This window comes from Herpailurus yagouaroundi, unplaced genomic scaffold, assembly GCF_014898765.1.
Source record: "Herpailurus yagouaroundi ecotype Mexico unplaced genomic scaffold, PumYag 210, whole genome shotgun sequence".
In the NCBI taxonomy this organism is placed as follows: domain Eukaryota; kingdom Metazoa; phylum Chordata; class Mammalia; order Carnivora; family Felidae; genus Herpailurus; species Herpailurus yagouaroundi.
The window spans coordinates 16,362,426-16,375,937 of record NW_024412441.1 but is presented as its reverse complement, the minus strand read 5'-3'; the positions used below and the strand labels follow the sequence as shown (position 1 = coordinate 16,375,937).

The following is a 13,512-nucleotide window of genomic DNA, read 5'->3' as shown; positions in this document are numbered from 1 at the left end:
ATAAAGCCGTAAACTTCTCCACATTGTTCAGAGCCTCTCCTTAAAGCAGCCTCTTTAATATCTTTTACTTTTTTTCTATAATTTACCTCTGAATGTCGGAAATCACTGATGGGCTATTTTTAGACTTAAAATGTTAGACATTATCTGTTGAATTTTTGATAATAGTAGAAGAGTATTTAGTTCTATCTTTTTTTTTTAAGACTTTTTTATTTTTAAGTAATCTCTACACCCAGCATGGGGCTCAAATTTACAATCCCGAGATCAAGAGTTGCAAGCTTTGTTGACTGAGCCAGCCAGGTGCCCCTATTTCTGTCTCCTTTGTTTGTTTGTTTGTTTGTTTGTTTGTTTGTTTATAAAAGCTTATGTATTTATTTTGAGAGACAGCTCAAGTGGGGGAGGGGCAGAGAGAGAGTGAGAGCCTCCCAAGCAGGCTCCACGCTGTCAGCACAGAGCCCATAGTTCTGTCTCTTTTAAACGCTCACCTCCAGCCCTGGTCTGCAGTATAATTCCTATTATGATTTTGGGCTAAATCAATATTCAGTGGATTGCTTTCTTTACCTTGAGTAACTTCTTCCAAAAGTTTCAAAATGCCTTGTTTTTTTATTTGTTTAGCTCTTATATGTACCTTAGTTTTTATATCCATTAGTTATTTGTTGCTATGTAATAAATTACTCTAAAACTTGGCAGCTTTTAAAACAGCAAACATCATCTCACCTAGTTTGTGAGGGTCAGGAATCTGAGAGCAGCTTAGTTATGTGGTTCTGGCTCCCGGTCTTTCATGAAGTTGTAGTCAAGATGTCATCTGGGACTAAAGTCATCTCGCAGCTCAGCTAAACTGGAGAAGGAGTTTTGCTCACTGTCGTGGCTGTTGGCAAGAGGCCTCAGTTCACTGCTGACTGTTGACCAGGCTTCAATTCTTCACCATATAGGCCCCTCCATAGGGCTGCTTACAACATGGCAGTTTGCTTTCCCCAAAGCCAGAAATCCAAAAGAGAAAGGGTGCCCAGGACAGAAACTGCAGTCTTTTATAACCTAATCTTGGAAGTGACATGCCATCACTTCTGCCATATGCTATTGGTCACAAAGACCCGACTCTGGTACAGTGTGAGGGACCTCACATGGGTGGGAATACCAGGAAGTGGGGATCATTTGGAACCATCCTGGAAGCTGGCTCCCCGGATATCTATTGCTAATTCTTTCCACAATCCCCAACAGACATTCAGTATAATTTTCATCTAGGCAGTTGTATCAGATCATCTGAAATTTCCCCTCTCCAGCCAGAGTCCTGCCATCTTTTAACCCGCTGTGTTAGTCTCTACTGTTGTCAGGAGTGGTGGCATAGCTACCATCCTTCCCCAACATCTCGGGAATTCCCTTTTCCTCTTTCTTGAGTTGGAACTTCAGTTTCCTGGATCCTGTTTCTTCCCTATTCTTGGTTCACTCGCTTATCTTGGTGGAGCACATTCTCTTGTAGTTTCCGGGGAAAGCGTTATGTGGGAAGTAAAATTTATGAGCTACTGCGTGTCTAAAAATGCCTTTATTTTCCCTCACTCTGGGTAGAATGTTTATCTGGGTATAGAATTCTGTGTTGGAATGAGTCACTTCACCTCTCTCTTTGATCCTAGTTTCTGAGTCGGGACTGTTCCCTTTGGGAATGACAGAAAATTCAAACTGAGGGAGGCACTGTTTGAATAGTTGGTATCCTTGGGGCACCTGGGTGGCTCAGTCGGTTAAGCGTCCAACTTCAGCTTAGGTCATGATCTCACGGTCTGTGGGTTCCAGCCCTGCGTTGAGCTCTGTGCTGACAACTTGAAGCCTGGAGCCTGCTTCGGATTCTGTGTCTCCCTCTCTCTCTGCCCCTCCCCCACTCATGCTCTCTTTCTCTCCATCTCTCAAAAATGAGTAAACATTAAAAAATTTTTTGAAAGGTTGGTCTCCTCTTCACTGTTAGACTTTATCTGTATTCCTCTTGTGATGTGTGCCATGGGACATCATACGATAATTCATTTCATACGGTCAGGCAACAGTCTAATTACATACATCACATTCTGCTCTTTGTATAGTATTCCTTCATGCATGTTTGTAAGTTTCCATATAAATACACAAAATGCTGTATTTTCTCTCTCCTTCTGTCTCTTTACATCAATATGTTGAACTCATGGGGTGCCTGGGTGGCTCAGTCAGTCAAGCATCTGACTCTTGATTTTGGCTCAGGTCATAATCTTACAGTTTGTGAGTTCGAGCCCCACATAGGGCTCCGGACTGACAGTGTGGAGCCTACTTGGGATTCTCTCTCTCTCCTTCTGTCTCTGCTCCTCCCTCACTCTCTCTCTCTCTCAAAATAAATAAATAAACTTAAAAAATATTTAATATGTTGCACTCATAAGTCTCTGACACAAGTTTTGGTAGTTCCTATGAGGTCGTTTACTCCCCTGTGATAATACTGCACTTATTGTTACCTGCACTTTTGTGCATCTGTCGCTGTAAATATTCTTTCCAGGCCTTGTCTTAGCTGTTTTCTCTTGTGAATTACTTGGGCCCTCTTCCATTATTGTCTTTAAATTTTTCTTAATGTCATACGTAATGACATCTCAATTTATCTGCACATTTTTTTCTGATTGTCTTCACTCAGATTTAAATTGTCAAGTCTCTAGGCATGGTCTTATGATCCTCTGAACATAGGTTTCTTCTCTTATGAAGTGATAATCACTCAAGTATTCTTAGGGTATTGGCCAGAAAACTTAGTCATTGAGCATTTTACTTCCCAGAGCTTCTGTCCTCTTCCCAAACTTCAATCTCTGGATGGAAGAAAAGTGGGAAGGAAATGTCTTGACTTCTAAATTTTTCCTTTTCTAGTTTCCACAATCTGGTTGTAAGAAGATGCTTTCTAGGGTTCCTTAAGAGATAGCAAATACGAGTTACACATCTTCCACACACATTTTATTGATCACAGCACCCTTTTCCACTGAGCCTGAAGATGACTTCTGATCCATAACATTCCAGGAAGGTGTTGGCACTTGAGATAAAATTGGTTTATCATTTCTGACTCTAGTAATGTCATTTATCACCACACAATTAGAAGAAGTCAGCCAAAATCCATAGGTTAATATATGCACAGGTATAGCATATCCTTCAGATCAACAGAGAGCTGATTTCACGTGGAATACCACATTATGTCACTTGAGGACTTTAAGTATTGTGCACCATAGGGGGGAATTTAATTAAGAAATAATTTTGATTACCATATGAATATTCTGACTAAAACATGTGATTGAAAAGTATCCAGATGAAAGAATTTTAATATGAAATGAATTAATTTTTTTGCTGTTTTTAACATCTAATGTTATAATAACTACATTAAAAAATAATATTTAGACATTTTGCTCAAATTTATGGTAACAAACCCATTGAATGTGAAGTTGGTAAACTCACTTTTATCTAGCTAATACCATATTTAGCAGGAATTAGAAAGTACTTATTGGGGCGCCTGGGTGGCTCAGCCGGTTGGACGTCTGACTTCAGCTCGGGTCATGATCTCCCACTCTGTGAGTTCGAGCCCCACTTCAGGCTATGTGCTGACAGCTCAGAGCTTGGAGCCTGCTTTGGATTCTGTGTCTCCCTCTTTCTCTGCCCCTCTCTCACTCATACTCTGTCTCTCAAAAATGAATAAATGTTAAAAACATTTTTTAAAAAAGTACTTATTGATCTAAGAAAAATTATAGTAAACAAAATTTTAAAAAATGTTTAAACTATTGTTTTTCATTTCATAATTTGAAAACATTCAGGTTTTCTATCTGATTTGAATATAAAAGCCAGGATTCTTTTTTTTTTTTTTTTTTATGTTTATTTTTGAGAGAGAGAGAGAGACAGAGTGTGAGCAGGGTAGGGGAAGAGTGAGAGGGAGACACAGAGTCTGAAGCAGGCTACAGGCTCTGAGATTGTCAGAATAGAGCCCAACACGGGGCTCAACCTTGAGCCGGTTGAGTGCTGAGTGTCCAACTTTAGCTCAGGTCATGATATCACAGTTCATGAGTTCGAGCCCCACGTCAGGCTCACTGCTGTCAGCCTGTCAATGCAGAGCCTGCTTCAGATCCTCTGTCCCCCTGTGTCTGCCCCTCCTCCACTGTGCTCTCCCCAAAATAAATAAATATTTTTAAAAAATAAACAACTGTCCAAGTCAGAAAAATAAATAAATAAATAAGTCAGCATCTAAGTGGGTAAGTCAGTATCTTAGTAATCATACTTTGGAATCAGTTACTTTACTTTTAGGATTGTCATTTAAGGAATCATTGAGTTATGCTAATGATGTAATGACACAGGGTTATTTGTTATTGTAAAAAACATGTAGAAAATATGGCAGCCTGTCCCCAGGACCACTGATTATTAGTGAGAGACCTCTCCCCACTCATTGTGAGTTTCTGTTTTATTTAGCCAAGGATACAAAAGGGTTTTGGAAGTGGCGATATAGAGCAAGAACAGATGTATCATATCTTCATCCAGCTTTGCTTGGCTCACAAAGTTCTTGCCAGGAAGGCAGGACTGCTGGTGACACTGTCTACCAAAGATCGGGCTTACAGATCCAAGAGGCTGAAATTTATGTGGCATTATGTTTTGTGTCTATTTGGGGTTCATATTACACTTTTATTTTTGTGCTTCATGCTTCCACTGAAGGGTATATTAACAAATTAAACTTTCTGGATCTAAGCTGTGCATCAACGAGGCTACATCTTTACCAGGTGATGTCAGTGCCCGGGTAGCCAGAATACTCCTCTGTCTTGGGCTGTGTCTTGGAAGGCCCCCCTCCCACACACAAATAGACATCCTTCATTGGGAGATATTATATATACTATCAACATTATAATTAAGGGGGGAAATGTTATACAACTGCAAAAGAGTTGTTAGTGATGTAAGGAAAAAATATGTTAATTGAAAAAAGCAGGACATGGGGCGCCTGGGTGGCTCAGTTGGTTAAGCGTCTGACTTTGGCTCAGGTCATGAGCTCACGGTTCGTGAGTTTGAGCCCCACATTGGGCTCTGTGCTGACATCCCACAGCCTGGAGCCTGCTTTGGATTCTGTATCTCGCTCTGTCTCTGCCCCTCCCTTGCTCGTGCTCTATCTCTGTCTCTCAAAAATAAAAAAATTTTTAATTAAAAAAAAGAAAAAAGCATGACAAATTTTATATACAACATGATCTCAACTTTGTAAAAATGCAAAGATAAAAAAGAGAAATGCATATAGTAAAATTTTAATCACTTTTTATTTTGTTTTTAATTTCTGTATTTTACCAAGTTTTCTTGTTGGCCCACTTTAAAAAATCTGAACTATTTAAATTAGCTTAAATAAAACTTTCATAGGTATCATTATACTTTAAAATTTTTAACCCAACTACAGTATATAAACATTTCATCTCATGAGTTTATTGTGAGGTGATGTTTTCATCGGATGTGGTACCTTACCAATTTCCTGCTTACAGCCATGTAGATAAATATGTGGATTTAAAAATTTTTTTTTCAACGTTTATTTATTTTTGGGACAGAGAGAGACAGAGCATGAACGGGGGAGGGGCAGAGAGAGAGGGAGACACAGAATCGGAAACAGGCTCCAGGCTCTGAGCCATCAGCCCAGAGCCCGACGCGGGGCTCGAACTCGCGGACCGCGAGATCGTGACCTGGCTGAAGTCGGACGCTTAACCGACTGCACCACCCAGGCGCCCCTAAATATGTGGATTTAAATAAGCAGGTCAAGTAACTAGTACTAGTCTTCTGGTACAAGTAAATTCCTATCACATAAAGTCTTCTGTGTAAGAAGCTGCTTCCATACCTTTCAGGTGGCTTAAACTAGTAGTATTGATCACAGCACACAAATGCTCGCACGCAAAACACCCCACCAGCATCCCGCTAGGCACTCTCTGTAACTGTTGTTCTAGGCTTTGTTGCAGTGACGGCCCATTCATGTTTTATTTGTTGTTTATGGAAGAACCACCCATTTTTTAAAATAGGAGACTGTGGGCGTACACAAGCTCTTTTTTATTTTCATTTATGTAAATTAAAACTAATTTTGCTTTTGAAGACGGGCAAACTCTCTTGAGATATGTAGAACTTTTGAAGACATTATTCTTTAAAAAGTATCTGATTCTGTGCTTTATACAGAACATGATTTTGAAAAATAAAGAGAGGCAAGCAATTAATGCTTCTGTTGTTCAGCTAATAGTAATCACCCTTTACCAAAGAAACTAACTGCCTCGGTGCCTTCTCTCTCTTTTTGCCAAACCTCTGTCCATTCAGTGGACACTTACTGAACATCTTCTGTGTGCCAGGTATTCTGCCCGATGCTGGGGAAACAGAAAAGAAAGTCATACTCTGCTGTGCAGGAACTTAGGTGCTAGTACTTGTACAACAGTAGCAACACATGAGACAAATCTATGATGGAAACAAGGGCTTTTCACTCAGCCCAAGAGGCTGGAAGAGTGGGAAAGCCTCCTTATGAGAGCATGATGTCCCGAGCTTGAAGAGCAAGAAGTAAGGAAAGAGAGGTAATTCAGGTGAAGAGGGTCAAGTGGGTATTCTGAGGAGAAAATCAAGAAAAGTGTACGAAACAGCAGTTACAACCAATGGGAGAGAGAACACACTACTTTACAGGATTGCTCGTCGTTGTTGACTGCTGTTTTGATGACGGGGATTCAGAATTTAGGTGACACCAATCTGCACAGTATGTATAATTTTTCTCCATCATCACTCACTTGTGTGGGTACAAACATGGAGGAGAAGGGAAGGTGATTGGGTTTACCAGGGTTGGTTTTTGCCAACCAAGTGGGTGCAATACAGAGCGAGAAAGCCTAGGGAGGGGGTAATATTTGCAAGGGTGATTGTAATAATAAACTGTGGACTCTAAGATGGAAAAGGTGAGATGTGGAGGTAGGACGGGGCTGATGGAGAAGGAGAAATGTTGACAGGTCAGTGGACTTTTGAGGCCTCTCACTAAGGCCACAGGATGGTTACTCTGGGGATTCCTGAAGAAGTAGTTGGAGAAATGCATTGTTTGTGTGTGTGATTTTGGAAGTGGTGCAATTTCCAGTGGTGAAGTGATTCAAGATATAACCTTGGAAGTGATGTATGGCAGAAGCAGAGTGAAGGAAAGGGTCTCTGAGGAGGCAAAGTCACTGAGAGGTCAGAGTGTTAGGTGGATTGCCTGTGCCCACATGGATATGAAGTTAGCAAAACTAATGACAGCAGCTGAGAGGGAAAGGGAGACTGAGCCAGAAGAGGTGACAACAGCCGTCACGGTAGACTGGTACCAGCCTGTAAGACTTTTGCAAAACAAGGGAAGTAGAATAATTGTTTAAAGGTGGCACTGGGGAGCAAGGAGGGCCCTGTAGTACATGGGGTGGTAGAAAAAAAAAAAAAAAGCCTTCTTTAACAAGAATGTAGAGGAAATGGTCCAGAAGCAGCCATATTTTAGGTAAGGCCAACAGGTAGAACATTATGAAGAAGAGGTTGATATTAGGGAGTTTTGGGGGGAGAAATGGGGGGGATTATTGTGCCAGATGAAGGGATGTGTAGAAGACTGTGGAATTAGAGCTCCAGGGATAATGGATCAGAAGAAAAGACTGGATTTCCAATGTGTCTGAGGTAATGGGAGGGAAGATAGGATTCCTTTTGATAATCCCTGAATGAACTTGTACTAAGTCAGTGTTTATTGAACCAGGAAACCTAGGGGTCTCAGAGGGCAACAGTTTACTAGTGAATTTTTAAAATTTGGATCATATTTTAATGATAGTCTAAAAGCGTATTTCAGTGCCCAGAGTTGAGTTTATGTTTATTTGGAATTGCCACCAAGCAGTACATTTACATGAAATTATAATCAAAATTTAAATCAACACTATGGAACTATGAGAATCTGAGAAAAATGGCTAGTTATATCTACGATTCCAGTAATTCTGATTCTGTGCTTTCTTGTACATAGAATACAATAATTTTTAGGTATAGCAGCTTCCTCCCTATCTGCAGGGCATATGTTCCAAGACCCCCAGTGGATGCCTAAAACTGCAGAGAGAACTGAATCCTGTACATACTCTGTTTTTTCCTATACATACATACCTATGATAAAGTTGAATTTATAAATGAGGCACGGGAAGAGATAACTAAAAGTAACTAAAAGTAAAACAATTATAACAACATACTCTAATACAAGCTATGTAATGTGGCCTTTCTGTCACTCAGAATATCTTGCTGTACTATACTCGCCCTTCTTATGATGTGAGATGCTAAAACGTCCTCTTGACAAGATGAAGCGGGGTAAATGGTGTAGGCACAGTGATGCAGCGCTAGGGTACTCCTGACCTGATGATGACATGTCCAAAGGAGGATCATCTGCTTCCAGACTGCCGTTGACCATGAGTAGCTGAAACCGTGGAAAGCGGAATCATGGATAAGAGGAGACTACTGTACTACAGTCTTCATTTATCTCAAACTTCGAAAATATGCTACATGTGATACATGTTCAGTGTATGAAAATTAGAAAATCCTGATTTTCTTAAAAAAAGAAAAAATTACCAGAGGTGCCTGGGTGGCTCAGTCGGTTAAACGTCTGACTCTTAATTTAGGCTCAGGTCATGATCTCACGGTTCATGAGATCAGGCCCCACATTGGGCTCTGCACTGACAGAGCCTGCTTAGGATTCTCTCTCTCTGTCTCTCTGTCTCTCTCTCTCTCTCTGTCTCACTCTCTCTCTGTCACACACACACACACAAACTAAACTTAAAAAAAAACAAATAATAAAAATATAAATTACCAACAAATCCATCACCTAGAAATGTTTACTGTTAGCTTAGTGATATCCCTCTAGATCTATTTATTTGTGTGTGTGTTTCTGTGTCTTTCTCTGAATCTGTTAATGTGTATGCGTATGTATGTACGTATATCTCAAAGAAGCAGGAAAAGATATTTTAAAATTGAAAACAGAGTTATGCTAATCTGTCATAAATGTTTTACCATGTCAATAAGTATCTTCCTAGATCATCATTCCTAACAGCTGCATGCTATTTCATTATAAGGATTGTCATAATTAAATTAGCCAATCCCCATTGGGGGAAATTTAGGTTATTTCTTGTTTTTCACTTTGAAAGAATACCTGCCAGCAAACATTCTTCAGTAATATACATTTTTGGTTGTATTCCAATTATTTATGTTTCCCGTTATTTAAAAAAAAAAAAAAGTCATTCAATTTGATCATATCCCAGATATAATCCAGAGTAATTTATTTGTGATCATCTTTTGCTTTTGGTAAAAAAATTACAGGTTTTGGGAAAAAAAACCTACCTAGTCAAATGGTCTGTGTTTTTGTCAGTCCGGTATTTTCCAAACTATTTTCCTTGGAACCCAGCAGCTTCCTCCATTAGAGCTTTCCCTGCTTCTCCTCTTTTATCTGTTTTCTTGTAAGAGATCTTTTTTTGGCTGGTTTTTTGTTTTTAAGTTTTACTATTAAAAAAAAGAAAGTGTGATTAAACCACTGAGCCAATCCCTGGCTAAAATGTGAGGTTAACTTTCGTGTGGTAGAGATGCCCAGAACCTGTATTTTCTGACTCCTAACAAAAAACTTAGAACGAGTACCTTCTCTACAAATAAAAAGACAGACAAAAAATAACCCAGTATTTGGATTGCCTACTTTGAACATATTTGCAATATGTCCTTTATTTGTATGTTACCTTTTTTCTTTATTTCCACTTCAACAATTGGAATTAAAACATTTTAGAAGACACTAATCATCTGCTTAACCAGTAATTAGCATTGATGAATAGAGAGAAAATTTCAGACAGCTGCCAAGTTGACCACTAAAGTGAGGTATGATTTGCTAGTATTTGTCATCTGCAGGACTTCATAATTATAATAATAGCAGTGTAGTTACACCGTGATGGAAAGTTGACAGTTAACTTTTTCTACTTATCAAACTTAGGAACAATTCTGAAAGTTTCTAGTTTCCAGGTAATTTATCATTCGAGTGATTAAAAGCTATTTTTGGCCACAATTACGAATAACAAAATTTTACATATGGGTGACATTAACACAGTATTCTTTTTTTTTTTTTTTTTTTTTCTATTTCCAGGGAAAGACTACTATTATTCTAAGGTGTCTTGACAGGTAAGTGTTATGTTAACCTTTAGACTATATTTTTTGTTTATTCTAGTTATACAGGGCAAGTTAAATTCTGAAAGACTTGGGAACGTGAATAATTTTGAGATTCAAACAATAACTTCTTAGTGAATTCTTTGTATGGCCTTTAAAATCTCCTTAAAAAATTTTTTTTAACATTTATTCATTTGAGAGACAGAGCATGAGCAGAGGAGGTGCAGAGAGAGCTGGAGACACACAATCCAAAGCAGGTTCCAGACTCTGAGCTGTCAGCACAGAGCCCAATGCAGGGCTCAAACCGCCCAACCGTGAGATCATGACCTGAGCTGAAGTCAGACAATTAACTGACTGAGCCACCCAGGAGCCCCAAAATCTCCTTTAAAGATAAAACCAACAATAAGCAAAAGTAAATAAATAAAATTATACAGGATTAATGCTGAGTTTCCCTTTATATGGGGAAGCAACGAACGTAACTCCGATAGTACTTGGCTGCTTTTTGGCTCTGCTACTCTGGTATTTGATTTACTTCTATTTTACCTAATCCATTATTATCTGAACATTAATTATAATCTTTAAATTGCTCGTGGAAACATTTTTGAAGCACAGTGTTGATCCTCAAACTGTGCTTTTTATCATTTGTTTCTTATACTTCCTAACCTATATGGTCATCAGATTAAGATTTAGGATATTGCAGGAAACTGCTTGTTCCCTTCATTCCAATACCTACTTCTTTTTTTTTTTTTTTTTTTTTTTTTTAGTGGGCATTTATTTATTTATTATTTTTTTATTTATATATGAAATTTATTGTCAAATTGGTTTCCATACAACACCCAGTGCTCATCCCAAAAGGTGCCCTCCTCAATACCCATCACCCACCCTCTCCTCCCTCCCACCCCCCATCAACCCTTAGTTTGTTCTCAGTTCTCAACAGTCTCTTATGCTTTGGCTCTCTCCCACTCTAACCTCTTTTTTTTTTTTTTTCCTTCCCCTCCCCCATGGGTTCCTGTTAAGTTTCTCAGGATCCACATAAGAGTGAAACCATATGGTATCTGTCTTTCTCTGTATGGCTTATTTCACTTAGCATCACACTCTCCAGTTCCATCCACGTTGCTACAAAAGGCCATATTTCATTTTTTCTCATTGCCACGTAGTATTCCATCCAATACCTACTTCTTATAACTTCTCCAAAAAATATCAAAATAGATGTAATTTTGTCTCAAGGTCACATTAAAGAAACGTCATCCATTTGAAAAATACTAGTAAAGAATTCAAATAATAGAATCCTGACTTTGTGTAATTCCTTTCACCAACAAAATTGTTTCTTAGAAGAACCATCTATAGTGACACCTGCATCATATTTCCATCCCCTGGAATCATGGCTCTCTTTTGACCATATGTGTTTCTTTCTACAAACAAGTTCTCTAACACAACATCAGCTTAGGATGAAATACTTTGAAATACAACACTGAACTGAAAATTCTTCATTTCAGTTCCTTGATAGTTTACTTGGAAAAAAAAAATAGTTCTATTATACATTGAATATCAGAGCTTATAAATTTTGTCTTAAAAGTAGCATTTTGTTTCATAAAAGAAAATTTGTATCTTTTATAAAAGCAAATATAACCAAATATTCTATATATGTATCAAAAAATATATATGTAGGGATGATATGCAAGATATTTAATAAAGATAAATATATAAATCACAAATTTAAAAATTCTCTTCTCCACATTAAAAAGATATATACCAAAAATAAAAAAAAAAGATAAAAATAAAAAGATATATACCAATATTATTCAGCCTTAAAGAGGAATGAAATTCTCACACGTGCTACAACACGGATGAACCTTGAGGACATTATGCTAAGTGAAATAAGCCAGTCACAAAAAGATGTATACTGTATGATTCCATTTATATGATGTATCTCAGAGCAGTCAGATTCACAGAAACAGAAAGTAGAATGGTGTTTGCCAGGGTCTGGAGGGAGGGGAAAATGGCGAGTTATTGTGTAATGGGTATAGACTTTCAGTTTTGCGAGATGAAAAAGTTCTAGAGTTTGTGCAACAAGGTGAATATACGTAACATGCTACTGAACCACACACTGAAAAATGGTGACGAAGATAAATTTATGATACACATTTGTACTATAAGAAATTGAAGTAAATAAGTACATATATACAATAAAGCTGTTTACCAAACAATGTAAGCTGCAGTGTAAATAATTCATCAAACCATTTGTCAGTTTTTAGGACTTGTTGATGTCATTTGTTAGTTTGCAGCTCTCGCTAGTTAAATGATGCCCATGTTTGGGCTGGGATTTAAAATAGAGAATTGTGGGGTGCCTGGGTGGCTCAGTTGGTTTAGTGTCCGACTTGGCCTCAGGTCATGATCTCATGGTTTGTTAGTTCGAGCCCACATTGGGCTCTGTGCTGACAGCTTGGAGCCTGGAGCCTGCTTCAGATTCTGTGTCTCCCTCTCTCTCTCTGCCCCTTCCCCACTCACACTCTGTCTCTCTCTCTCAAAAATAAATAAACATTAAAAAAATAAAAGAATTGCATAAAGTCTGTTGATATCTCCATTAAATTGATAATCATAAGATTCACAGCTCCCCACATTGAGGCCGAGCAAAACCTGGTATAAGTGCTCCCCACGTGACCTGAATGCCAAGAGCTTCCCCTAACATGGCCACCAGCATTGCCAGCTGCACTCCATTCTCCACTCACTCCAACAGTGCCTGTAAGGACTACGACATTGTGCCGGTGCCATTAGTCATCCTTGCAGCTGTGACAAAAATCCTCGAAGATGGTTTTTTGAGGGCTTGTCTTTTACATCAAATTTTTTATCATTTTTACTTCAGTGCTATTCCACAAAGTAACTTTTCTACTAATAGATTAACATTTTTAAGAGGAAGCAAAAATGAATTGGGTAATATGATAGCATAAGAAAACCCATAACGGGGGCACCTGGGTGGTCCTGTCGGTTAAGCATCCAACTCTTGGCTTTGGCTCAGGTCACAATCTCCCACTTCGTGAGATCGAGCCCTGCATCCAGCTCTGTGCTGACAGCATGGAGACTGCTTGAGATTCTCTCTCTCTCTCTCTCTCTCTCTCTCTCTCTCTCTCTCTCTCTCTCCCTCTCTCTCTCTCCCTCTCTCTCTCTCTCCCTCTCTCTCTCTCTCCCTCTCTCTCTCTCTCCCTCTCTCTCTCCCTCTCTCTCTCTCTCTCTCCCTCCCTCTCCCTCTCTCCCTCTCTCTCTCCCTCCCTCTCTCTCTCCCTCTCTCTCTCTCTCTCTCCCTCCCTCTCCCTCTCTCCCTCTCTCTCCCTCCCTCTCTCTCTCCCTCCCTCTCTCTCTCTCCCTCTCTCTCTCCCTCTCTCTCTCTCTCTC

The 13,512-nt window shown here is 39.1% G+C and overlaps 1 protein-coding gene across 2 annotated transcripts in view; it reads left to right on the top strand.

Annotated features, from left to right (window-relative positions):
- The window catches only part of DYNC2LI1 (dynein cytoplasmic 2 light intermediate chain 1), a 43,964-nt gene that overhangs the window by 4,087 nt on the left and 26,365 nt on the right, over window positions 1–13,512 (top strand). For both annotated transcript variants that reach the window (XM_040453896.1, XM_040453895.1), the window contains exon 3: window positions 10,103–10,137. In XM_040453896.1, coding sequence (XP_040309830.1) covers window positions 10,103–10,137 — 35 coding nt within the window. The remainder of the gene's footprint in view (window positions 1–10,102; window positions 10,138–13,512) is intronic.